Source organism: Ascaphus truei, chromosome 1 (assembly GCF_040206685.1).
Source record: "Ascaphus truei isolate aAscTru1 chromosome 1, aAscTru1.hap1, whole genome shotgun sequence".
NCBI lineage: Eukaryota > Metazoa > Chordata > Amphibia > Anura > Ascaphidae > Ascaphus > Ascaphus truei.
In genome coordinates, this window is record NC_134483.1 from 58,200,826 (window position 1) to 58,226,622 (window position 25,797).

The 25,797-nt window shown below is 41.4% G+C and overlaps 1 protein-coding gene across 2 annotated transcripts in view; it reads right to left on the reverse strand.

Annotated features, from left to right (window-relative positions):
• Positions 1-25,797, reverse strand: part of C6 (complement C6) — a 97,783-nt gene that overhangs the window by 3,785 nt on the left and 68,201 nt on the right. For both annotated transcript variants that reach the window (XM_075588671.1, XM_075588663.1), the window contains exons 13-17: positions 24,350-24,461; positions 12,061-12,193; positions 11,165-11,356; positions 6,082-6,172; positions 2,743-2,981 (exon numbers count right to left, since the gene is read on the reverse strand). In XM_075588671.1, the coding sequence (XP_075444786.1) occupies positions 2,743-2,981; positions 6,082-6,172; positions 11,165-11,356; positions 12,061-12,193; positions 24,350-24,461 (767 nt within the window). The remainder of the gene's footprint in view (positions 1-2,742; positions 2,982-6,081; positions 6,173-11,164; positions 11,357-12,060; positions 12,194-24,349; positions 24,462-25,797) is intronic.

Genomic DNA, 25,797 nt, shown 5'->3' on the forward strand with positions numbered 1-25,797 from the left:
GGTCTAACCTCCTTTATATGCTCAGCCAGCTCTCTGGCAAATTGGCTGAGCATAAGTCTTCATTGCGTACGAAGTGCTTACTGCAATCCCTGCCTCCGTGTCTTGTACCTTGTATCCGCAGTTCTTGTTTTGTTCCTTGGCTTGTACCATCTCCGTTCCTGACCACGGCAAGTACTTACGACTATTCACAACTCTCTAACCCCTGACCACAGCAAGTACCTTCGATGATCCGCACCTCTCCGACCCCTGACCCCGGCTAGTACCTATGACGATCCGTACCTCTCCAATTCCGACCCGGCTAACGACATCCAATCTACACTCCGGACGCGTTCACGCGGCTGGAGGTCGGTTTATTCAATCCCCACCTCGGCCTCGTGGTCACGTCCTGTTTGTGGTGAGCCCCAGTTGCATGGGGGAAGCAGCAGAATGTCGGCGCGGTTCCCATTGGTTAATTCATATGTCCCGCCCACGGGGCATCCTGAGCCGGTTTGGCACGCCCCCTCTTCTGACGTCAGCCAAAGGACGGGCCCCTATTCTAATTGGCTGGCGGGGAGGAATTCCCACGCTCTGATTGGTCGCTCCTCCTACTTCCATGCTGAACATAGAACAGCGGAAGGTATATGTCAGGAATCGGCGTTCTCCTCGCTTCTCACACAAAGCACTCCCTCTCCGCAAGGAGTCCCTGGACACAATAAACAATCCTGCCTTACCGGTCTCCACGGCTCCTCGCCCCCGCCGCCATCGTGGGATCACTCCCCTCGGCGATTCCTCTGCTCAGCGCCGGTCGCGCCCACGCCCTCCTACACGCACGCCAGCCCCAGACGTTATGTGCATGCACTCTCAGTTTACAGAGCACACGCCTAACAGAGCACTTTTAACCACTGCTGCTGCAGTGAGGCGTCGTCCCCAAGCATCACACAGTTCAAGGCAAATCAATGATTACAATCAGCTGGGCTGTAACACCTCCCTCCTATCAGGGAGGACGCCTTGCAGTCCTCCAGGCCTGCCCCCTTTTCCCATTGGCCTGCCCAGCTTTATTATGCCTGTGCTTCCCATCACTCGTCGCTCGACATAGTTCTGTATGGAAGCATTTGACTATTCTCTCAGTGACTCCTCAGGTATTGACGCGGATTGGACGACTACCCCCTCTGGCTCTCGACTTTGGCTCTACTTGGACTTCGTGACTTCTGGCATCCCTGATCTTGGCAACGGCAATAACTACTCCTTCTCTACTACCGGTACCGGCAAGTATTGTCTTCACTACTATACCTGGCCTGGCAACACTAACAGGACACGCTCCCTTTGCTGCGGGTGCGTGTATCCCTACGTCCCACCTCAGCACAGGGGACGGGTCTGGTCTGCGGGCAGCACCGGCGTAACAGTATGTAAGGAGAAGCCCAGTCAGAGAACCAGACCATCTTGAGACTTGGGCCAGTGATGCAAAGGCGGGCTTTTCAAAGTTACTCTGTTACGAATAGCAGAGCAACCGGCTTCATTTTCGGAGCTAAGTAAGCCTGCCTAGCTGAGGCTAAGTCAGACGCTAGGTCTAAGTTCTCATTTTAGAACGTAGCGGTCACGGTCAGGATTTCTTGCCGAAATCAGTTCCAGGACGTTCAGGACGAGGTCCCGGTCAGGATTTTCTGCCGAATTTCATTCCAGGATGTCCAGGACGAGGTCCCGGTCAGGTAAGCCCTTGCAAGTGGGAGTCCTGTACCTAGGAAAGGCTAGATTTTATCCAAATACACCTCATTTTATTTTACTACTGTGTTTTGCCTATAGAATGATCCCAGTATAAATTTGTTAAAGGTCCTGGTCTCCCGTGACACTCATTATTAAGTAAACAGATACAGGTGTTGTAATGAAACTGGAACTGACTGACTGGTACCTAAGTTACATATGTACAGTATACCGACAGAGAGTAGGAGGAAGCTTAGATAGTGGTCCCATGCTCCACCTAATGTCATGATTTAATCCCCAGTGCCAGAGGATTTAGGGCCAGCAGTAGACAAAATGAGCAAAGCATCAAAGATGGAAGTTGTGAGAAATAGTTACAGGGGTGGAAAAGTGGTGAGTTTGGGGTGGTGACTGCAAATTAGGTGGGTCAGAGCTGGTGTTGGTGGTATTGATGGGGTCTACTCATCATTACCCTTGGAGAAGTATTTCTTATTAAATATGCAATATGTTGTAATACCTCTTGATGGCCGAACTACAGAGCTCCACATAAATAACATTATAGTGTACAGAGCATTGCAAACCTCACAGGTCTCTTCTTTATATGCATTGTAGTGTGAGCATAGTGGGAATGAAGGGCAGGTGAGTAGGGGAGGAGATAAACTTTACAGAGTGCCATATGACAGTCAAACAAGTAGTGGAACCTGGCACACAATACAAAAAGAAAATCAGTGGCAAAAAAAAACCAGACATATATTGTGGTGCTTCCAGTCACAGTCAGGGGTCTCTCAAAATCCAACCTAAATAGTATATGGAAAATGCAGTAGGCAGCCAGGGATTCCAAAAATTATTTTATTAACATTGCGGTCCAAAGATAGAACATTTATCAAGGCAAAAAAAAAATCAACCTCATTTTGGCTTGATAATAGTCCTATCTTTGTACCGAAATGGCAATAAAATAATTTTTGGAGTGCCCGGCTGCCAACTGCATTTTCTGTCATATGAAGTAAAGTTAGGGATGTACAAAAATAAATGGATTATGGACATGAATTGTACCATATGATATCATACCTGAACATTTTTCCCAGTCATAACAGAAGTCATATCCACACGGCTCTTTCTTTGAGCTAGTTGCAGACAAGGTTATCCTTTCATGCACCCAATTTAGGTGAACGCTCTGGCAGGGTCCACTATTCAAGTAATGAAGTTGTTTTTTCCCCAGGCACCTTTCAGCCATGTACTGACAGCTTGACATTGTGAGGTAATTTGCAATAGTTGCATCATATATGCAGAGATCTTCAGAGTGATGGCTAAAAAACAAAGAAACAAATAGAAATTAATTCTATATATGAAGTGGAACGGTATCGCTGCAGGGTGCTACTGCAACACATTGCATGGCAATATTTTGTTAGTATGAATTATTCTAAAAAACGCTGTTTTCTCATTTCAGTGTCTCATCTACAGTGCTGGCACTTGAATTCTAGTGCTGTATATGTTTTATAGTTGTTATTTTAAACCTTGTTTGTTAATAAAATATATATCTGTATGTTTTAAATAATGATGGTAGTTATACCACACCTGTGTTAATAATGTGGTAGTTGTTTAACACCTGTGTTGGTTATGTGATAGATCTACAATTGGTTAACTGCATAATCTAGACTAACCAATCACTGATCTACGTGGGATTTAAATAACATAGGTTTTAACACACTAATCATCCCTGATGAAGCAGATGTAAATCTATGACACGCGTAGGACTAGTGTTATCTGTCTTTTGTGAGACTTGATTCCCACTATCACTGTGCTTATGCTTATCCGGTTGCCTGCGGTTTGTCCACTGATCTTGTGCTGGATAGCCGCTTAATCGTGGCATGCCTCAGTGACGTCAGTGGCTCCGCTCTGAAGCACCTGAGCTAAGGGTTACAGCTTGGTCTAAGTGAGCCTTAGAGCCGCCAGTGAGGGAGTTAGTTGTTGCAGCCATGTGCTGTAATCGTGGTCATTCCCCATGGACCTTTACTGTGTGAAGGACTCTCTGGACTAATAGTTCCTGACCGGAGGCTGATGATTGTGGCAGCTATCCACTGAGCGAGTCTACTGTTTCAACGAGCGGTAACATGTACCCTGAACATGCCCTGCACTTTTAACTGATATCCTTGTCCGTGCATTTATTATGTGGTGGTTCCTCTGAACGCCTCTGGAGGAAATCTCATACTCTCGCAGACTTCCTTCACTACAAATTTATGCTATCCTGTTTCAACTCTGCCCTCTCGCAAGCTAAACAAGCCTACTTTTCTTCACTAATCAACATGCACAAGTCTAACCCACGCCGACTGTTCTCTGTCTTTGATACTCTACTCAAACCACCCTCAGCTGCTTCTCCTTCCTCCATCTCCGCTCAGGACTTTGCTGATTATTTTAAGGAAAAGGTGGAATCCATACCTCAGAACATCCCCTCTGTTTCTTCCTCCCATCCTACACCTCTTCTTAACTCTCCTCCTGCCTTCCTTGACTCTTTTTCCACTGTCTCAGAGGAGGATGTGTCGCTGTTGATCGCCTCTCCTCCCTCTACCACTTGCCCTCTTGACCCCATTCCCTCCCATCTCCTAAAACCTCTTGCTCCTACTATAATCCCTACGCTCACACACATTTTTAACTCATCCCTCTGCTCTGGAACCTTTCCATCCTCCTTCAAACATGCAACAATCATATCATTACTCAAGAACAGCAAGCTTGACCCTTCCTGTCTTTCTAACTATCGACCTGTCTCCCTCCTGCCTTTTGCCTCTAAACTCCTTGAACGTCTTGTATTCTCTCGCTTGCTCCATTTTCTCAACACCTATTCTCTCCTAGACCCTCTACAATCTGGCTTCCACACTGCTCACTCCACGGAAACAGCCCTCACTAAAATAACTGACGACCTCCATGCTGCCAAAGACAGAGGTCATTACACTCTGCTCATATTACTCGACCTCTCTGCAGCATTTGACACCATGGACCACCCTCTTCTCCTTCACACTCTCCATACTCTTGGTATTTGGAACAAAGCTCTATCCTGGATCTCATCCTACCTCTCCCATCGTACTTTCAGTGTCTCTTTTGCTAACACCTCCTCCTCTATTGATCTCTCTGTGGGGTACCCCAGGGCTCTGTCCTGGGACCTCTTCTCTTTTCTCTGTACTCACTCTCTCTAGGTGACCTAATGACATCTTTTGGGTTTAATTATCCCTTCTATGCTGACGACACACAAATATACTTTTCAACACCCGACCTTACACCTGCTGTACAAACCAAAGTTTCTGAATGTCTCTCTGCTATATCATCCTGGATGGCCCTCCGCCGCCTTAAACTCAACATGGCTAAAACAGAGCTCCTCATACTTCCTCCCAAACCTGGCCCTACTACCTCCTTCCACATTACTGTTGGAACTACGATCATTCACCCAGTAGCCCAAGCACGCTGCCTAGGGGTCACACTCGACTCCTCTCTCACATTCGCTCCTCACATTCAAAACATTTCTAAAACTTGTTGCTTTTTCCTCCGCAATATAACAAAGATACGCCCTTTCCTCTGTTGCTCGACTGCTAAAACTCTGACTCAGGCCCTCATTCTCTCCCGTCTTGATTACTGTAACCTCCTGTTGTCCGGCCTTCCTGCCTCTCACCTGTCGACCCTACAATCTATCCTAAACGCTGCTGCCAGAGTCACGCTACTCTTTCCTAGATCTGTCTCAGCATCTCCCCTCATGAAATCCCTCTCCTGGCTTCCGATCAAATCCCGCATCTCACACTCTATTCTTCTCCTCACTTTTAAAGCTTTACACTCTTCTGCCCCTCCTTACATCTCAGCCCTAATTTCTCGTTATACACCATCCAGACTCTTGCGTTCTTCTCAAGGATGTCTTCTTTTTACCCCCTTTGTATCTAAAGCCCTCTCCCGCCTTAAACCTTTCTCACTGACTGCCCCACACCTCTGGAATGCCCTTCCCCTCAGTACCCGACTAGCACCCTCTCTATCCACTTTCAAGACCCAACTTAAGACACACTTGATTAAAGAAGCATATGAATAGCACTGTGGATATTCTGAACACATGATACATAAAGCTTGGCCCCCTGCAGACGCACTTACCAGAACTCCCTCCTACTGTCTCTGTATGTTCTCCCTACCTTCCAATTAGACTGTAAGCTCCTCGGGGCAGGGACTCCTCTTCCTTAATGTTACTTTTATGTCTGAAGCACTTATTCCCATGATCTGTTATTTATATTATCTGTTATTTATTTGATTACCACATGTATTACTACTGTGAAGCGCTATGTACATTTATGGCGCTATATAAATAAAGACATACAATACAATACAACTATTACAGAAAAATACTTTTTACTATATTAAACCCTTGGTAGTGTTTCTTACCCACAATCTTTTTCTGGGGACATGCAAACACACTGGGACCCCTTCTGCTTCTGTCCTGGGCTACAGTCACCTTGAGTCACCTTTTGTATTTCTGTAATGTATAAATAAATAGTTCAGTAGTACATACACATCAAGTCAGTCTATGTAAAGGAAGTTAGTTATACATCATTAATGATGGGAGATCCTAGATCCCATAGTTGAGAGGCATCTTGTTCTTGTAGACAACTCCCACAGGTGCCAGGAGTTGAGGGGGAAAGAGCTAATGCCATTGCTAGCTGTATTAGATAAATGGTTTGTTGTATTACAGGCAGGAATTTGGTGTCATCGATCAAAGTGACCACTATGAAAACCTATTTTCTTTGAAATAACATCCCAAACATATGAAGAAACAAAACTCACTTGATTCATTGTCAGAATGAATTTAATATATACATTATATTATAGTTATAGTATATTTTTTATGAGTACCATATTTTTATGAAGCAAATTTGCATGTTTGGCTATTCTGTAAGCCCTTTTCGCATGTCCAAATCATGCGTAAAAGGCTTTTTTAGAAGTGTTTTCATTCTGGCTGTGCAAATCCAGGCGGAATGACCAAAATTGCATTTTTTGCAAACTTGCTGTATTATAGTAGCTCCGAAAACTGCAAAAGGCTAAACAATCACTTCTAAACAACTTTCATTTTTTTCTCGCTACCTGAAACAGGCAAGATAGGCATTACAATTATCCTCCAAAGCCTGAAATAGGGCTTTTGTGAAGAGGTGGTGGTGGTGGAGGACTAACTTTATAGTATCTCCAGTTGTATATCTGTCTGTCCCCCCCTCCGCCCAACCTCCAAATAAATTAGGGACAGATGTCTGTATTTGAAAAAGTAACATACCTCAGGTACCCTGGGAGATATGCTAATGCTTAAACAAAGTATATTTAAATAAATCACACATCCTAAAATATATCCTTAAGACCATCCAGTTTCCAGACCCTTATAATGAAGGGGGTACCAGTATCAGACCCAACAGTATTAGAACCACAACTCTGTCATCCAGGGCAGCAGCTCTTGTAAGTGGTGCAAATTGGTGGCAAAATATACTGACCAAGGTTTTGATTCTACTGTTCCATTATTGCCTATTGGGAATCAAACCAGTCATTTTTTTAAGGTTTCCTTGAGAAGCCAAAATACTAACATCAACATCATGTCCTTCAAAATGTGCACTACTCATTCTACCTGATTCACTACTTTTATACTTGTCATGAATATTTGTTTTCTTACCACCTATCATCAAGACACTGGTCCTACTTCAGCATCTTCCAAGAAAATGTATAGTGTGCTTAGATAGTGTTTGTGATAGTATTGGTAAATGTAACTGCTTTTAATAAAGGTTAAGCCTGCCAATACCGCTACCTGTCAGTAATGCATCTGTATTATGTGTGTGTGTATATATATATATATATATATATATATATATATATATATACAAAAAAGAAAAGAGAATAGAGCGCAAGCCCCATAGCATAAAACGTGTATTTAATGTGGGGAAAGGGGACAGGGGGACAGGGGGAGGAAACAAGTGCAATGACGCTTGATCGGGGCCGGATCGCGTCGAGCTTGTTGAGGCTGAGAGCGTTGTATGTTGAGTAAATTAGCTCTACACTAGGATACTATGTTTCCAGCTATGCTGCCCACTCTGCAGCTGATTTTGAGTTAGTTTAACTCACAGCCACCTCGTGGAGTACTTTGACAGCCGAGCGGAATCTATTGGGGGAGATATTATTCACAAATGCACTATAGATTTTTACCTTTGTGAGTGCACTTGTTTCCTCCCCTATTCCCCTTCCCCACATTAAATACACATTTTATGCTATGGGGCTTGTGCTCTCTTCTCTTTTCTTCCCTCATTAGGTATTCATAGGATGTGGTGCTACTGTTTTCTTTATATATATATATATATATATATATATATATATATATATATATATATATATATATATATATATATGTAGCGGTCATGTAAAATGGCTACAGTCATCTCTCCTGCTGACAGTAAGGCCTGGTAAGTTGTGGGCATGCCAGCAGTAATTATGGAGGTTTGCCCTCACACCCTGGTGGGGTGCCCTGTGTATGGATGGGAGTGGTCACATGCTCTGACTCCATGGTTAGTGATGTCAGAGGTGTGTCAGCTTCCAGAGTGTACATAAGGCACAGCACTGTGTCTAAAAGTTAGTTCTATCTGAGTCTAGTTCTAGGAGTCTTGGGAGTTCTATTCAGTCTGGTTCAAGTACAAGTTCTAGCAGATGGTTATGTTATAGTAACTGAAGAGAAGACTGTGTCCAGGGACCTGGCACAGGGCAGAGATCCCTGCGGGGATAGGGAATCCCTATTTAAGGAGAACTACACCTTTCAAAGGGAAGCACTGACTGAATATGAGTGGCTAGAAAATCTACTGCGAGGGGCAGCTAGCCCACTCAGGCAATAAAGATGTTCTCAATCAAAAACCCTCTCGTGTACATGTGTGGAGTGAATGTACAGGGAGGAGCACCACCGAGGAGTTCCTCGTCAGGACCATCCCCAAGTGACCGAAGGGACCCTGATGAGGTGGAGGCGCTGCACTGGAACTAGGTAGGACTCAACACACTACCTCAGCTGCCTGTCTGGACGTGTCCTCCCCACACACCATCATGCGGGAGACTCAGGAGTCCTGTTGCCAACAGGTGCACCACCAGACACTACCACACTGTAATGGGGACCGGTTAGACCACAGGGGCCAATGTGAGATTGGGTGGGTCAGGCCGGGTCACAAAACCCGTTACATATATATATATATATATATATATATATATATATATATGAAAAAAAGAAAAGAAAGAACAGGCGCACACCTAGTGCATTAACATAATAAAAATTGTATTAAAGGAACATAAAATTTGACAAATGCCCACTCACAAGGATAAAGCAATAAATAGCGTATATGAGATTGGCTCTCATTTGCCGTTGACTCGCTCCTCTCTGTGTAGCTCCAAGTCCTGGCGTCGTCACGTGACTTCCCTCGTGTAGCCGGTGAGCCGGTAAACCAGAAGCGGAAGCTCACATGCAGTGTTCAGCTGGGAAGGGACCCTCTAGATGGCAAAGGTCCTCCAGGTCCTCTATGGTTATGCTGTGTCGGAGCCGTCTGATACACACCGAGGAAAGAGTCTCTGGCAGCAGCAGGCCTCGATGCTCGTGGGCAAATGGCGGTCTCAAGCTAGTCACGCCCTACGCGTTTTCGTCACGGATAGTGACTTCTTCAGGGGTTCACTATCCGTGACGAAACGCGTAGGGCGTGACTAGCTTGAGACCGCCGTTTGCCCACGAGCATCGAGGCCTGCTGCTGCCAGAGACTCTTTCCTCGGTGTGTATCAGACGGCTCCGACACAGCATAACCATAGAGGACCTGGAGGACCTTTGCCGTCTAGAGGGTCCCTTCCCAGCCGAACACTGCATGTGAGCTTCCGCTTCCGGTTCACCGGCTACACGAGGGAAGTCACGTGACGACGCCAGGACTTGGAGCTACACAGAGAGGAGCGAGTCAACGGCAAATGAGAGCCAATCTCATACACGCTATTTTTTGCCTTATCCTTGTGAGTGGGCATTTGTCAGATTTTATGTTCCTTTAATACAATTTTTATTATGTTAATGCACTAGGTGTGCGCCTGTTCTTTCTTTTCTTTTTTTCAGATATGGTCAGGGACTGGTGATCCCTTAAAACGGGCAGCAAGAACTTGGTGCATTTATCATTGGAACAGGACTTTTTAAATATTGAAGGTTTTTTTGTATTTTTTCATTTTTTACTTTTTCACTTTATTATACAGTATTTTGTGTTATTAAACTGTTAGCTGTCTAAACCTATAGAGGTTTTTAAAATTTAGTTATAAATAGTGAATTAGTCTACACTGCATTGCATTTTTTAGTCTTTATCAACGTGTATCAGTTTTTAAACTAGTCACCCCACCAAGCACCTTATATGATTAGCTTAACTGGTTCTTTTTTACTAATTAGTTATATATAGAGGCGCTACTTCATTCCTTTGTTCGTTTTGTTATATATATATATATATATATATATATATATATATATATATATATATATTACGTTACCTGGTTCCAGCACTACAGGGACCAGGGGTTCATTTTGTTTTCAGCTGAAATGTGACCAGATGGTCGGTGATCTTTCCAAGTAACTCTTTGCATGTAAATGGGGTTATTGTTGCATTTCCACCCACCAATCGAGGAATGGGTCATATTACAAACACTTGGGGGAAGGGAGACCCCATGCCAGATGAGATAAGCTCATCTCAGTTTTAGTTGTGAAGCAGATTTCGTTTGAAGAAGCAGCTTGGGAAGAAGCTGTGTGTAACTGGGAGAAGCTGCAGTGGACTCTGTAGGAAGAAAGCACAGTGTAAATCTCTTTAGGTGGTCCCTGCACCTAGGTTTATAGGGTAACCCCAGTTTTCCAGTTGTGTGTGTGTGTTGTACTGTAAATAGTTGTGGATATTTCCTTTACCAATAAATTAATTTGATAAACTCTGTGTTTCTGTCTGGCGAATTGATCCATGGTGTGATAGTCCTGGTCTCCCATGACAGTGTTTACGGATTGTTGACTCTTCTTTAGCATCAAATATGCGTATGATTGAATGAAAAGAGTGCTAGGACTGCAGTAAATGATAGGTAAAAAAGGTTAATTTCAAACACTCTAAACAATAAGAAAGGGAATAATTGCTGTAGATGCCACCTAGAGGAAAATGGCAGACTTACTGTAAGCATGCATTAAATATATATATTTTTAATTTACGCAATATGCTAGGCCCAATGTTTTGGTCCACAATATCAGTTTGTGTACTGAAACATTGGTCTTGGCATTTACAATAAATTCAGCTATTTTTGTACTTTATGGGAGTGTCCTATATATGTTTTTATTCTTATGTAGAATATAGGTAATGCATGATATGTAAAACCAAGAAGCAGCTGTGATTGAGAATGCAGACTAATAAGTGCATTTGTATCAAATTGCTGATTCCGTAAACATTACGATATATCAGAATGGAGTAATAACCTTTTCCACAGCTAAGTTGTGTCAAAATAGGAGGTGTCCATGCCAAATCACTGCCACACGTATAGACATTCTGACCAGTCAAAAGAAAACCAGAAGAACAGCTTATCCGAATGCTTTCACCAATTTTATATTCAGTTTTAAATTGGAATATTGTGATGTCGTCTGATGCTGGTGGTCTAGGACATGTTGTTCCTGAAAGAAATGAATACAAGATCATAACAAGAGACTGGCCAATATAAATACAGTGGTTGTGAAATAGAGTTTTAAAAGGTTAGCACACTGTCTGGCACAAACATGTGAGTCTAGATCCTTTTAGTATGAATATAGTTTTGGGCATCAAAAACACTATATTGACTGGAGTGATAATTTACTTAATTTTCAAGATGTAGTTCAGCTTTCTATTTTATTTATTGATGCTGGAGATATGTAGATGTTGTTGTGATACCTCTCAGTAAACAAACATGATAGTTATTGATACATTAAATGAGTTTTCCAAAACCTCCCAGGTGTACACCTCAAGATCTGTATACAGGTTTTGAAAGCTATATAATCTAATTTATTAAGAAACAAATCTACTGTACACTTTCCAAAAAAAAGCATTATTCACAATCAGTACCTACTGTGTATTATACAGGGAGACATTAAGATAAATACACTTCAATCAAATGCTTTGTGCAAAAACAAGGTGCCATAGTATGTTTGTTTACATTTTTCTGTCAGAAAAAACAAATCAATCATGTTTTTATTTATTTTAGTTGACTGTAAATTCTCAGTTTGTACTTAATGAAAATTGCAGTGGGAAACGATAAATAGAAAAAGTTATTCAGATGCAAAGCTAAATTTCCATATAAATGAATACAATAAATTCAATCCAAGTACAAGTACATCAGACTTACTATGACACTCTGCGTTTTCATTCTTCCAGGTTCCATCTGGAAGACACCTTAGGAATTGATACCCAGAGAGTTCATAGCCAGAGACGCAGACCATTTCAATTTCTTCAGCTATTGAATACCAATTCTTTTCATTCTGTAGTGCAGAAATAAGACCATTTAATAATAATAATAATAATAAAACCATTAGAACACATGGTACTTTACATGCTACTGTAACCTAACTGACAGCACTGAGAGTGGCGGTATATAACTTTGCAAAGGTACTTTAATATTTTATATATTGCAGCAGTACATGGTTTATAATAGTAAATACTATTACTCTAAGTAGATCATTTACTGTCCATGAATGGTAACTCTTGGGTCAAATTATTCCAGTAAGCCTCGATAAGTGGGCGATAGAGGCATAAATCAGCAAAAATTTCGTCCGTCATTAAAAAATCGACAGGTGAGCGGCGATAAGCCACTTATCTGTAGGTTCTGAAACTCGTGCAATTCTAGTAGCCGCGATTAGGTTATCAAGGCCTATCACGGCTCTAGAATGGCGAGTTTCTCCCAAAATCCTCACGCTAAGAAAAGTTGGCGTGAGGCTGGTGAGAAGCTGCTAAGAGGCGCCGATACAGGACTTGCTTTCTGTATCTGATTGATGCCGGGAGGCTCCGGAGCTGATATCCATTAATATCATCACCGGAGACCCCCGGCATGAATCCCATTCAATAAAAATGCATATACAGTACAGTCAACTTCATTACCTTAGCGGCTAAACGCTAAGGCAATGAAGGGGTTAACCCCTCCCACTACCCACCAAGGGCCAAATACCCCTTTCACCCACCCCCGCTACCCACAATAAAAACTAATACCCACCTCCTCTACCCCCACATAATTGATACCAGAGGCCATGGGGGTCATCAGGTGTCCCTGCGGGTGTCTCGGGGCCCTCGGGTTGTCCATGTGGGTGTCTGTGGGCCCTCAGGTGGTCCCCACGGATGTCCAGGGGTCCTTAGGTGGTCCCTGCAGGTGTCTGTGGGCCCTCAGGTGGTCCCCTTGGGTGTCTGGGGGTCCTGAGGTGGTCCCCACGGGTGTCTGTGGGCCCTCAGGTTGTCCCCACGGGTGTCTGTGGGTCCTCAGGATGTCCCCACGAGTGCCTGGGGGCCCTTGGGTTTTCCCAGCGGGTCCCTGCTGGCCTGCAGTACTAATCCTGTGGCCAATTTTTTGTTGTTGCAATACATTGAAATAAATGCCCCCTTCCCCCCCCCCCAACACATACAGTACTGCAATGGGCATGATGTTATGACAGAACACACAAAATAGTCAAAGTGGTTGGTAAAGCTTGAGCTAAGACTGCACTTCAACACTAAAACACAATTCCAAGCAAGGCATAGAATGCCAAGTACACAGTTGAGCATCAGTTAAAGTTAATGTAATGAGCTATAAGGACCTTTGCAATATGATGCCAAATAGATCAGCAAAACTGCAACCAAGCAAAGCTAAATTAAAGCACTATGACTGCACCATATTAACACCACTAGGCCAGTGCTTGTTAAAAGCAGAACATCAAGGAAAGACATATGAGCTAGAAGCTATTACTGTCAGCCAGTGCAAGAGATAACATGAATCTAGTAACCCTCAGCCTCATGCCTATGATTAATACCATCAATTCACAACAAAACACTATAAAGTCACAAAATAAAAACACAGACCCGTGGCACCACTATGGCAGAAATACTTAAAGATTACAACAATGTTTTTGAGGGTCTAGGGAGTCTTCCAGGCGACACCTACAAATAGACAAAACAATGTAACCAGTGCAGAATCTACCAAGAAGAGTTCCTGTAGCATTCCAAAAAAAATTGTGAAAGCTAACAAAATGAATGGAAATGGATGGTATCATCTCAAAAGTAACAGACTGGATTAGAAACATGGTGGCCATAGAGAAACCATGAAAGCTTTGTATTTGCTTAGATCCAAGTGACTTAAACAAAGCGCTACTAAGAGCTCACTATCAGTTGCCCACAGTAGAATAAATACTGTTGAATCTTGCCAAAGCGAAAATATTCTCTGTGGTTGATGCAAAGGATGGATACTGGAGAGTACTCTTGGATGTAGGAAGTAGTTTTCTCCCCATGTTTTGGACTCCAGAAGGCCAATTAAGATGGTTGTGAATGCCATTCGGCATCAAACCTGCTGGGAAGGAATACCAGCATCACCAATAAGATGCTACAGTATATCAGGCTTTAAAGGGATTAGTGTGATACATGGGTGCAGATGACACATGGGTGTGGAGACATCCTGAATGGAGCAATAACTGACCATGAACTCAACCTTATAAATCTTCTGAAAAGAACAATAAAAGTAAACCTAAAATTAAACAAAAACAAGATGAAGCCATGACACAGCTGTGCCATAAATAGGACCCATCCTGACCTTGGTAGGTCTGCGTCCTGATCCTGAGAAGATAAGAGCTACGGTATACAGCAAATGCCACTGCGCTCAAATACCAAGTTCCTCCAATGGCTGCTAGGATTTGTAAATTATTTGGCTAAATTCCTCCCTTCTCTTTCGGATGTTTGTTAATCTCTTGGATGCCTAACAGATGGAGGTACATGATGTTGCTCCAACATTACATGGCTCTCAACCACATAAAAACTTAATTAGAAAACACCTTGCATTGAAATACTGTAATGTAAAAGAAGATGTTACCATCCAGTGTGATGCCAGCAAAACACACAATTTTTTGGAAATGACTATATAGGATTAATGCATAAAGCTATTTAAAGAGTAGCTTCAGTACACCAAACTTTAGAAACCCCTGAGGAAGTGACACCCATAGTGAAACGCATATGGGTAATACAGGAGACGTAATTGGAGTTCCCCACCTGCATGTCGAGAGTTTGTGACGCTCTGTGCACACGACCGGCGAAGAAAGACAGAGACGCAGAGCAGCGTGTCTGCAGAGGATTGAGCAGACCAGTCAGGATTAGAATACCTACAAACAACTTATTTTCTTGTGATACTCGCTTGTGATACTAGAAGCCTGCTGTGTGTAGGATTTCAGTTTCAAACCTCATGATGTCAAGAAGAGGAACTTTTTATTAAAATGTAAATGTTTTTTACGTTTAACAGTTGTTAAATTTGTATACAACTACCACTTGAATTTTAAAGTGGATGGTCAGCATCAGTCTAACATTTTTCTAACTCATTCCCCTTTTTACAATAGGTTTTTGTCTTTTTAATTTTATATTTTTAACTAGCACTATACCAGCTCAATCAACAAATGTCACTATTTGCAAGTTCGTTTTTACAAATGTGATTAAATCCCCTCAGGTGTTACACTATGTTTTTTCTTTTTTTATTATGTTCACATGTAATTATCCCATGTGATCAATGGGACGAATATCACTGCAGGATACAGTAGATACAAGACCGACAAGCCTGCCAGCTGGCATTGGGTTTTATTATATTTATCCATTTTGCTATGGTCCATAGTGCCTGACAAGTCATTGTTTCGGTACTATAGTAATTCTGATTATAAAGAAAATCGTGAACTTTCTAGGCAGTTTACTAGGACTATATGATATACACTTAAGAATTCATCATAGTAGTGTAAGGTTTAAGGATTATTGAATTGATTGTCACATTATCGTACATTTTAAGAAAGAGATTATTAGCAGCTGGTGTTGGTAACTACCTCATCATGTTGGATTACTACTCAGACTACTGGGAAATAGACGAACTATCAAATACCTACTCAGCCACAATACAGCAATTAAGCATTTTAGCAGGCATTGCATACCCGACAGGCTCATTTCAGATAATGGGCCACAATTTACCAGCAAAAAAATGGCACAATGTGACTCTTGCGCAAAGAAATTCACTTTGGAGCGCTCTCAGGGCTGTCATTAAAACATCGAGTACTTTCACACTAAGGACAGAGGAAGTACTCCCTTTAGAAATGGAGCACACCTAGAAAAATAGATACCTTTTTATTGTTGCTATATCCCCGGATTAAACAGTATTGGGTGTTCGTGGATGCTTAATGTTGTAGAAAATGAGAACCTAACTTTTATTAACTCATCAGTTAAAACACAATACTGTTCAGTTTAAAGACAAAAAGGTGAAATAAAAAGAACCTGTACAATACGTAAAAGTAACACCGTAAACCGTAGATAAATCTCCGGATATTGGATGCACAGTAGATAATTATTTGTATCTATATTTGTTTGTATTTTTATATTTTTAGCCAATATATACCAGAGTACAGATTGTTCAAGACATAACAACTCCCAGAATAGCTTTATCAGTGCAGAAAGCTTTAGTGATGGGAGGATTGTCTGGTTATATAGTGAAACATACAGAACATTATGTTCTTACATTGGTGATTCAAAAGAGACTTCAGGCTATCTAGTGCAGTTTCTATGCTTAAAATAGGCATCCTGTATAACCAGCTTCCTAATAGAAGAATTGTAAATCAATTTGTATCACACGATTAAATGTAGCAAAAATCCCTATTAGCACATAGTAAGACATGTATATTTCTATTTCTATATTATATCATGGGGTGTAGATAATTAACCACTATCACCTTGGATTGCTGGCATTTATTATGGTTACGTGGATGTAAGGTGAAGAGTTATTAGCTAGATCACGGGAAAATACTTTGTGCTGCTGAGACCATTCAATTATCTCTGAGATGCTCTGCATGAAATGAACATTTCTTACTAAAATGTATGTGCAAATAGGATATTTTGCTACATTGAATCGTGTGATACAAATTGATTTACAATTTTCCTTTTAGGAACTTGGTTATAAAGGCAGCCTCGTTTAAGCATAGAAACATCAATATGAGAACATCCTTTTCTGTATGTTTCAATATATAACCAGACAAACCTCCCATCACTAAAGTTTTCTGCACTGATAAAGCTACTCTGGGAGTTGTTATGTCCTGCACAATCTGTACTCTGACGATTTGATATTTGCGGTCACGTGCTACGGTTTGTGCTGGTGTGGGGGTCATAAGACACAAAAAACGAGGTAAATGAGTTGCTCAACAATTGTAACCAATTCCATATGCAGTAGATAATAATATCATAATTCCATAATTGATAGCCCAAGTAACAATATTGAGTGCCCCCAATATTGTAGAACAAAACTGGAAGGGATTAGTGACTAGTGGAGTCTGCCTGACATCCACAACCATGTACACTATAATGAGCACCCAACCAGCTATGATATGTATGAAGGACAATGTCCGTGGTAAACAGGAAATAATAAGGCACTGCGGTTCTTTACCTGTGTTTCCCAAGGGGCACTCTCGTCATCAGTGGCGTGCAATCCATCCGTTGTAGATTCAGGAAGATAGTGAGTGTAGATAGAGCACAGCCGAGGACATCCTATTTCCGGTATCCAGAGAAGGAAAAAAGGCCAGGCCACTCCAAAGCTAACAAAAGGGGTAATTTATTGCAAGCTAGACATACAGTGAAAACGGACTACATGAACGCACCTACGCGTTTCGTGCACAGGGCACTTTATCAAGGTGACAAGATAGTATAAATGCTGCCTCTTTATACTTACCTGAATTGTCCATCACGCTATCGGGTGTGACGTCATCAACCAGCGTCTACATGGAGTCGCAGTGACGCAACGTACACAGCCATAGGCTGGGCAAGTCAGGTGGTGTACCATTTCTCACAAGTGCTGTCCGTCGCATCATACGAATGACGTCATCAGCGCGCGTCCATGGACGTTGTCGCGCTGACGTCACGTTCATTCCTATGGGCCAGGCAGGTCAGGTGATAAACAATTTTTTCTTCAACAAACTTTATTCAAAACATGAAAATACAAACACAATACTTGGTTAAAAAAACGCAATGCTTGGTTAAAAGAAAAACAAATAACTTGTTGCTTAAACCGCAGCATCCCTGAGATACTGTGCTGTGTTAAAGATATGAAAAAATAATAATAATAAATGCAATAGTTGATAACAACACTGTTAGTCATATCATATGCACAAGATCCATATAATTATAAATATCTTTGTCTGAAATACAGCACAAGTACCTATATTCAGGGCAAAATTAAAAACCTTGTAATTCATGGAGGACACGGTCAATGTGTGTAAGATAGCTATTGTTAGCTCATAAATCCCCATATATATGTATAAGGGAGAATGCATACAATTCTTAAATTTTAATTAAGCTATTACATAAGTTAAACACACATGAATTAACAGAAAAATATTGAAAGAGACCCCATAGTAACAAAAATAGAATAAACATGAACACTGATTGGGAATGCATAAATAATGATAAATAAAGTGCATGAAAGAATATTTTTATTTATTCTTATGATGTTATTTTCCATATAATTTTTTATTATCATTTTTTATTATTAATTTCTTATTATTATTTTCATTTCATTATTTAACATAATTTATTATATTATATGATTCAATAAATATTTTTATGGAGATATCTATACAATTTTTTTATCACTCATTTTATTGGATTATTAAATAAAGTACATATATAAATAAAAATATTCTTTCATGCACTTTATTTATCATTATTTATGCATTCCCAATCAGTGTTCATGTTTATTCTATTTTTGTTACTATGGGGTGTCTTTCAATATTTTTCTGTTAATTCATGTGTGTTTAACTTATGTAATAGCTTAATTAAAACTTAAGAATTGTATGCATTCTCCCTTATACATATATATGGGGGATTATGAGCTAACAATAGCTATCTTACACACATTGACCATGTCCTCCATGAATTACAAGGTTTTTAATTTTGCCCTGAATATAGGTACTTGTGCTGTATTTCAGACCAAGATATTTATAATTATATGGATCTTGTGCATATGATATGACTAACAGTGTTGTTATCAACTATTGCATTTATTATTATTTTTTCATATCTTTAACACAGCACAGTATCTCAGGGATGCTGCGGTTTAAGTAACAAGTTATTTGTTTTTCTTTTAACCAAGCATTGCGTTTTTTTAACCAAGTATTGTGTTTGTATTTTCATGTTTTGAATAAAGTTTGTTGAAGAAAAAATTGTTTATCACCTGACCTGCCTGGCCCATAGGAATGAACGTGACATCAGCGCGACAACGTCCACGGACGCGCGCTGATGACGTCATTCGTATGATGCGACGGACAGCTCTTGTGAGAAATGGTACACCACCTGACTTGCCCAGCCTATGGCTGTGTACGTTGCGTCACTGCGACTCCATGTAGACGCTGGTTGATGACGTCACACCCGATAGCGTAGTGGACAATTCAGGTAAGTATAAAGAGGCAGCATTTATATTATCTTGTCACCTTGATAAAGTGCCCTGTGCACGAAACGCGTAGGTGCGTTCATGTAGTCCATTTTCACTTTATGTCCAGCTTGCAATAAATTACCCCTTTTGTTAGCTTTGGAGTGGCCTGGCCTTTTTTCCTTCTCTGGATACCGGAAGTAGGATGTCCTCGGCTGTGCTCTATCTACACTCACTATCGTCATAAGACACAAACCTTCAGCACAATCCCTCCCCCGTGATCCCCAGTGAGGAGACAGGAGGAAGCGCTCTCAGACGCAAAGTTCTTGCGCAAGCGCAGACGGATTTCACATAGCGCAATGGATGAGGGACTAACTTCGGACCGACACGCCCACTGATGACGTCAGTGATGATACATGCGCGCGTGAACTCAGGACCAGGCACAAAGATGTGTGGATACCAGTGGGATCAAGCCCTGCATCGACGGGGATGCGCATCTCCACGCCCACGATGACATCATTGATGACAAACATTTGCGGGATTTCTGAGCCAATCAGGAAAGAAGGAGGGACGCGTCACAACGCGATGACGTCACCAAGACCGGAATGGACACAAGCTCTGTTTGGAATGCGGAAGGAGATAGGAATTCCAGTGGATTCACGTGAGTGATCAGGGGGTGATTGTTTGCTTTAATTTGTGGGACTATATATTGGACGCTTTTTACATTATATGCTAGTCACTTGAGAAAGACCTCAGAGGAGGTCGAAACGTTGTGCTGTTTGGACGCAATAAATCTTTTGAAAATCTGTAGTGCCTTGGATCATCTAAATTTTTATATCAAACATGTAACTACAAGTACAGAATTGGGAACCTAAAGTGTTTATTTTTTTTATGATACATAAACATAAGTTGAGACTGGACCCTTCTTCTATAATGCAGTGGCAGTTGTGTCTGTACTTTAAAACAAATATTGCTTGTGTTCAGGGATTTGATTAGAATTTTTGTTGTTAAATCGATGGTTAAGGACGAGTGGGGATCCTTCATATTTTGTCCATCAGGATCAGGAAAGTACAGCACTATATCAATATAAGTTATAAAAAAGATAGGACACTGAACATCCAATTGTTATAAAAGCTATTTGAGCTTATAGGTAGTTTCTTTCTTGCATCTGATTTATTGTTCTTATTGTAATTTTTCTAGGAACATCTGGATCCTTAGGGACTCATTGGGGCTGTGTTCCAGTTGAAAAGCAGCAACACGGTATTCACAAAGCAGATTTTTTTACAGAAAAAAATATGACCGGAATATAGTTGTTAGGAAAAACTTCCTGCTCACTAATCGGTGCACTTATAATTGTAATAAACCACACAGTCTTTTATTAATTTAGAAACACAGGAAAAGTAACACATAACAGAGAAAACTGTGGACGACAAACCGAAAGGAGAGAAAAATGCCCTTCTCTTTGTCAAGTCTCTGCAAAAAGACACAGAAAACAATACATACTTTACTGCATTCGAAAATATTAACTTTTTCCATTTTTTCATTAATGGTTGCAACACATGCTAAGCATAAAAATGTATGTATTGTTAACCTACAGTATGTGGATACAAAATGATACTGTAGGTGTACATTTCTGTGGATAATTACGTGTATGTTTTACATTGTATTACCTACCGTAGATAGTTATTCATTTTTATCAGAACTCTCCCATATTGTTTAGAACAGGGATGCGCAAACTTTCCCCGCTGCGCCCCCCTGCCAGCTCTCCCCCCTGCTCACGCCCCCTCCTTTATTTTAATGCCTTGGGGAAGAGCGCGGGCCCTCTAACTGCCGCTCCACCCAGTTTGCGCACCCCTGGTTTAAAACACACAGTATTTGGGAGTATGAGTTATTCCTATTTTGACTTTTTGATATTTATTATAGCAATACTGCTTTCTATTTTAAAATAAAGTATGATTAAGTGGTCTTTCCTGCTGCCTTGTTAATTAGAAACCTATGTGCCATAATTGCATTTTTTTAAAACAAGTTTGGGGAAATTATGAATTTGACATATTGCAGTTAATTACATTAACTACAGAGTAATCATTTTTGGCCAACAAGAGTATGTATTTATTTATTTTGAAATTAACAAAGTGAAAAAATACAAATCAACATATTTGGTAATTGCTGGTACTATAAAAAGAAAATGATCAAGCAATATTAATAATACAGGATCGTACAGATTTATGAAAAAAAAATCCATAGAAGATTCGTGTCACCTCCGAGTTTACCTTCTATTTTAGTAATAGCACTAACAGCTTTTTAAAAGGTCAACATTAGACTTTGACAAAGGCTAACAACCTTTTCAGATATTGATATTCAAAAATATACTGCATTCAGAGTTAAGTAAACACATCCAAATTATTGGTGCAGAGCAGGGGTTCTCAAATCCAGTCTTCAAGGACCACTAGCAGTGCAGGGTTTAGGTACATCCCTGCTAGAGCACAGGTGGCTCAGTCAAAAATGGTTGGTCCACCTGTGCTAATGAGGCTAGCCTTAAAAAAACTGGACTGTTCCTTGAGAACTGGATTTGGGAACCACAGGTGTAGAGCAATTCTTTAATTAACATTAAGGTACTGTACTTATCTTACTGTACAATGGGCAAAGAGCCTTAGCCCTTACAAGTGTGACAGACCTGCTACCTCTTGTCACACAACCTTTTTAAAAATGTAAGCTTATGATGAATTTACACAGGCCTAATTCACTTGAGAGCGAACACAGAATTAAAACAGCTAGTTACGCTCAAACTCCATTGCAGAGATTACCTGGTTCAAGTTTATCTCTAAAACTACTCCCATTTTAGTCGACCTACACACTGCTGATTCTCCAACAAATTCCTCAAAGCTCCACAACCACACAATCAGAAGAAAAATTTCCAGAACAAGTATGTTAGATTAAACGCCTGATTCAACCTAAGACTCTGGCAACTGCTCTGCACACCAATGGTCACAAGGTAAAATACTGTACCATACATCCGTAACTAATTTGATATCTGAGCTGCCCACATAGTTGTATTTTACTCATATCTTTTTCTATGCCTTTAAATCATCTTTTTACGGGAAGGAGAAGGAAGTATAAAATGCTGCAGAAACCTAACTCCCAGTGTAGCTAACAAGAGCTGGTGATAAAATATCCGTCCCATGGGGATAATCTGTCAGACCAAAGCTAAATGGCCAAGAGGAGATTGAATCCCAAAGAGAGAGATCCTTCGCGAAGATAAGGCAGCATCAATATGATCCCGCAAATGCTCTAATTTGTCTTGAGATAAAGAAAATAGCATTTCTTTTGAATCAATCTTGATGCCAAGGAAAATGATTGTGGTCGTGCAGTAAGACCTTCTGTTTTTCTACAGCAAATGAAACACCAAACTGTTTGACTAAGCTGTAAAAAGATGACAACAACCATAGCTACGCATCCACCCCCACCGGGCCCACATAGAACAAATCGTTCAAATAATGAACAACACCCAGTAAGCCCGTATTATGGGGGGGAATCGGGACTGGACTTGACACAGGAGCTCAAATGCACAGGATTCTTGGCTTTTCTTCAGCAAAAGGTAGTTTACTTTACAATAACTTAGGTAGCAGCAATATCCTAACAGGTAGCAGCAATATCTGGAGCTCTTGCATAGAGCCCTTGGCAGCAGGACATAACTGTAGCAGGCTTTTGCTACCTAAGGCCGGTTCATTCTCTGTGGCTGTGTTTGCTTGTGGGATTCCCAGAGTCCCCAGATCACTGGAGCATAAACTTTTTAACGTGATTGTAAGTGTGAATTTGACCCTTTTATGATATAAATATTTGCCATATACTTACCTTGGTGCGCTTCTGACTCCCTTCCTTTTTGTTTGGCGGTTTAATCATTCACTAAATGAGTAGATATCTGTGAAGGCTATTGTTGAAGTATGTAGCTCCCATTCACTTTAGAGACAGAGGACTATTACGTTTTTGACTTTTCAAACGAAGCCATAAACAGATTGGGCTGCTGCTGTGCATTCTGTATGCTAGTCACTGCTAGACATTGTAGAGCAACCAGATTGTCATGGACATGCAACAGAGATATCATTATTCCCTATCAGGAACATAAGGGACTGCCACACTCGAGCCTGTCACATGGCCCATGCTACCTCCTCCCAAAGCATTGTGGGTGTGAAATTGCAGACTGTGGCAGTGATTCATAGATCTCTGCTGTGCTGTGTGAATGTTAAGGGAGACAGAGAGGGATCAGGAAGGGAGGCCAGGATTCATCAGTGAGGGAGCAAGGAGAAAGGGAACATTGCTACCCCCTACCAGATTTTTGTTCAGGTATTTTGTATTTAACAGCAGGGCCTGCACACTAAGGCCGGGGCCATAGAGGCTTCAGGAGAGCGGAGGCGCGCTAACGCTGAGGCTCGCCTGCTTAAGTCAGACTTGCAGGCGAGCCAGCATGCGCGAAGGGAGCCGGGGGGAGGTGGTTGGAGGCAGGGCAGTGACGTCGCTGGGCCAATCGCCCGCGACGCACTGACATCAACGTCATGGCGCCGACATCACGGCGCCGTGACGTTGACGCTGCTTCAGGCTGATTGGATGTTTTCAGCCGACAGCGCGCTGAAAAACAGCTTGGCTCTCGGCTGAAAACTCCAAAGCCTCCGCACGCCTGCGGACGCTCGCGTGAGCCCCCTCTAAAGGCATCCTCATTAAGGATGCAGTGGCTCAGCGCGGAGCGTCCGCATGGCTCAGCACGGCCTGTCCTTCTATGGACTCGGCCTTAGGCCATACAGTAGCTACACCACTGTGCAGAGTTGCACGCTTGTGTGGGTCCCTTAACGTCACAGGCTCCCCGGTGCCTTGCTCCGGCCGCACTGATGATAGTTCTGACCCTGAAGCAATGGAACTCAGAAGTAGATTAAGTGTAATTTGTAAATGATCCAGAAATTTGAAATCTAAAATCTGATTTCATTGCAGAAAAGCAATCTTTATAAGAACAAGCAAATGACGTGTGACGTCTTACCCTGAAGAACCCATGCTCAGGTGGCTCTGGTTTGGGGCATCCCGTATCAGGCTCAGGATGAACCTGATCGATTTCTTTTTTTTCTTCATCATCATTAATACATAGAGCTCCTCTGTAGAATAAACATGTTTATTATACAAATGCTGATACATCACCTTCTTTAAATTCCAATTTGAGGGACACATTTACAAAAAGCAGGGAAGGGCTTTACATGAACAATGGCCCATAAACACATCTTCTATGGATAACAACTATAACATGACTGCAGATAGTATTGTATAGCTTTGCCACATTTTCATTTTTTTTACAGTCTAACTAATCTAAATGGTTATAATTTTTAAAAGTACATATTTGTTGTGTACAAACAATAACTTTTTCCTTAAGTAGGTGCTTTTTTTTTTTTTTTTATAGATACAATTTTGTACAATGTAATGACTTGTTATTAGTATACCTACATCCTTTGTGGCTGTGCTGGTGAAGATGGACCTGTATATCACACTTTATCCTATATAAGTTATGGTGAGTAAAAAAGGAACACAAACCCTACCCCATACCCCATACAGCAATGATAAAGAACACTTATGAGCACATTCATATGTCTTAGGGGTTCACATGCGCATGTCTGAGGCAGGTCTGGTAAACCAATGGTGTTCAGCTCCAATCCTTAAGACGCCCCAACAGGTCAGGTTTTAAGGATATCCCAGCTTCAGCACAGGTGGCTCAATCAGTGGCTCAGTCAAGGACTGAGCCACTGATTGAGCTACCTGTGCTGAAACTGGCATATCCTCAAAATCTGACCTGTTGGGTGGTCTTAAGTTCTGGGGTTGAGCACCCCTGTGGTAAACCACTCTAGAAATTGGCTAATAGGGATTTGAAATGACAACAAAGGGAGAAGTATTGCATTTTCACTTTCCTCAGTAAGGCTCCTCAGGTATTAAATGAGATGTGGAGATAAATCCGTTTCTTAGATAGTACTTCCTCAGCACTGTATATATATATATATATATATATATATATATATATATATATATATATATATATATATGCAGAAAACAAGAAGAAAAAACAGGCGCACTCCTAGTGTGATAAAGTATAAAACAGTATTTATGGGATTGTAAAATATAAAAAGCGCACTCACAAACAGAGTAAAAATAATAGCATTTATGAGATATACTCAATCACCTTGAAGCTGTGAAGGGAATGTATCAGCCTGTCCCGCTGGTGCCACCTCTGGTGTATCCGTTGGTTCAGCAAGGTGCACTGGAGCCACCGCAGCCAGATGATGTAATAATCAGCAACACAGCCAGAGACTCCCTCCAGATACACCTCCCATAGCTCTCACTGCTCACCAGCAGGCAACTGCAAAACCGGAAGCGACAGCAGTCCCAAGCAAAATAGCAACAGCTCAAAGGTACTCTCACCGTTCATGCAGTAATGTCAGCCACAAA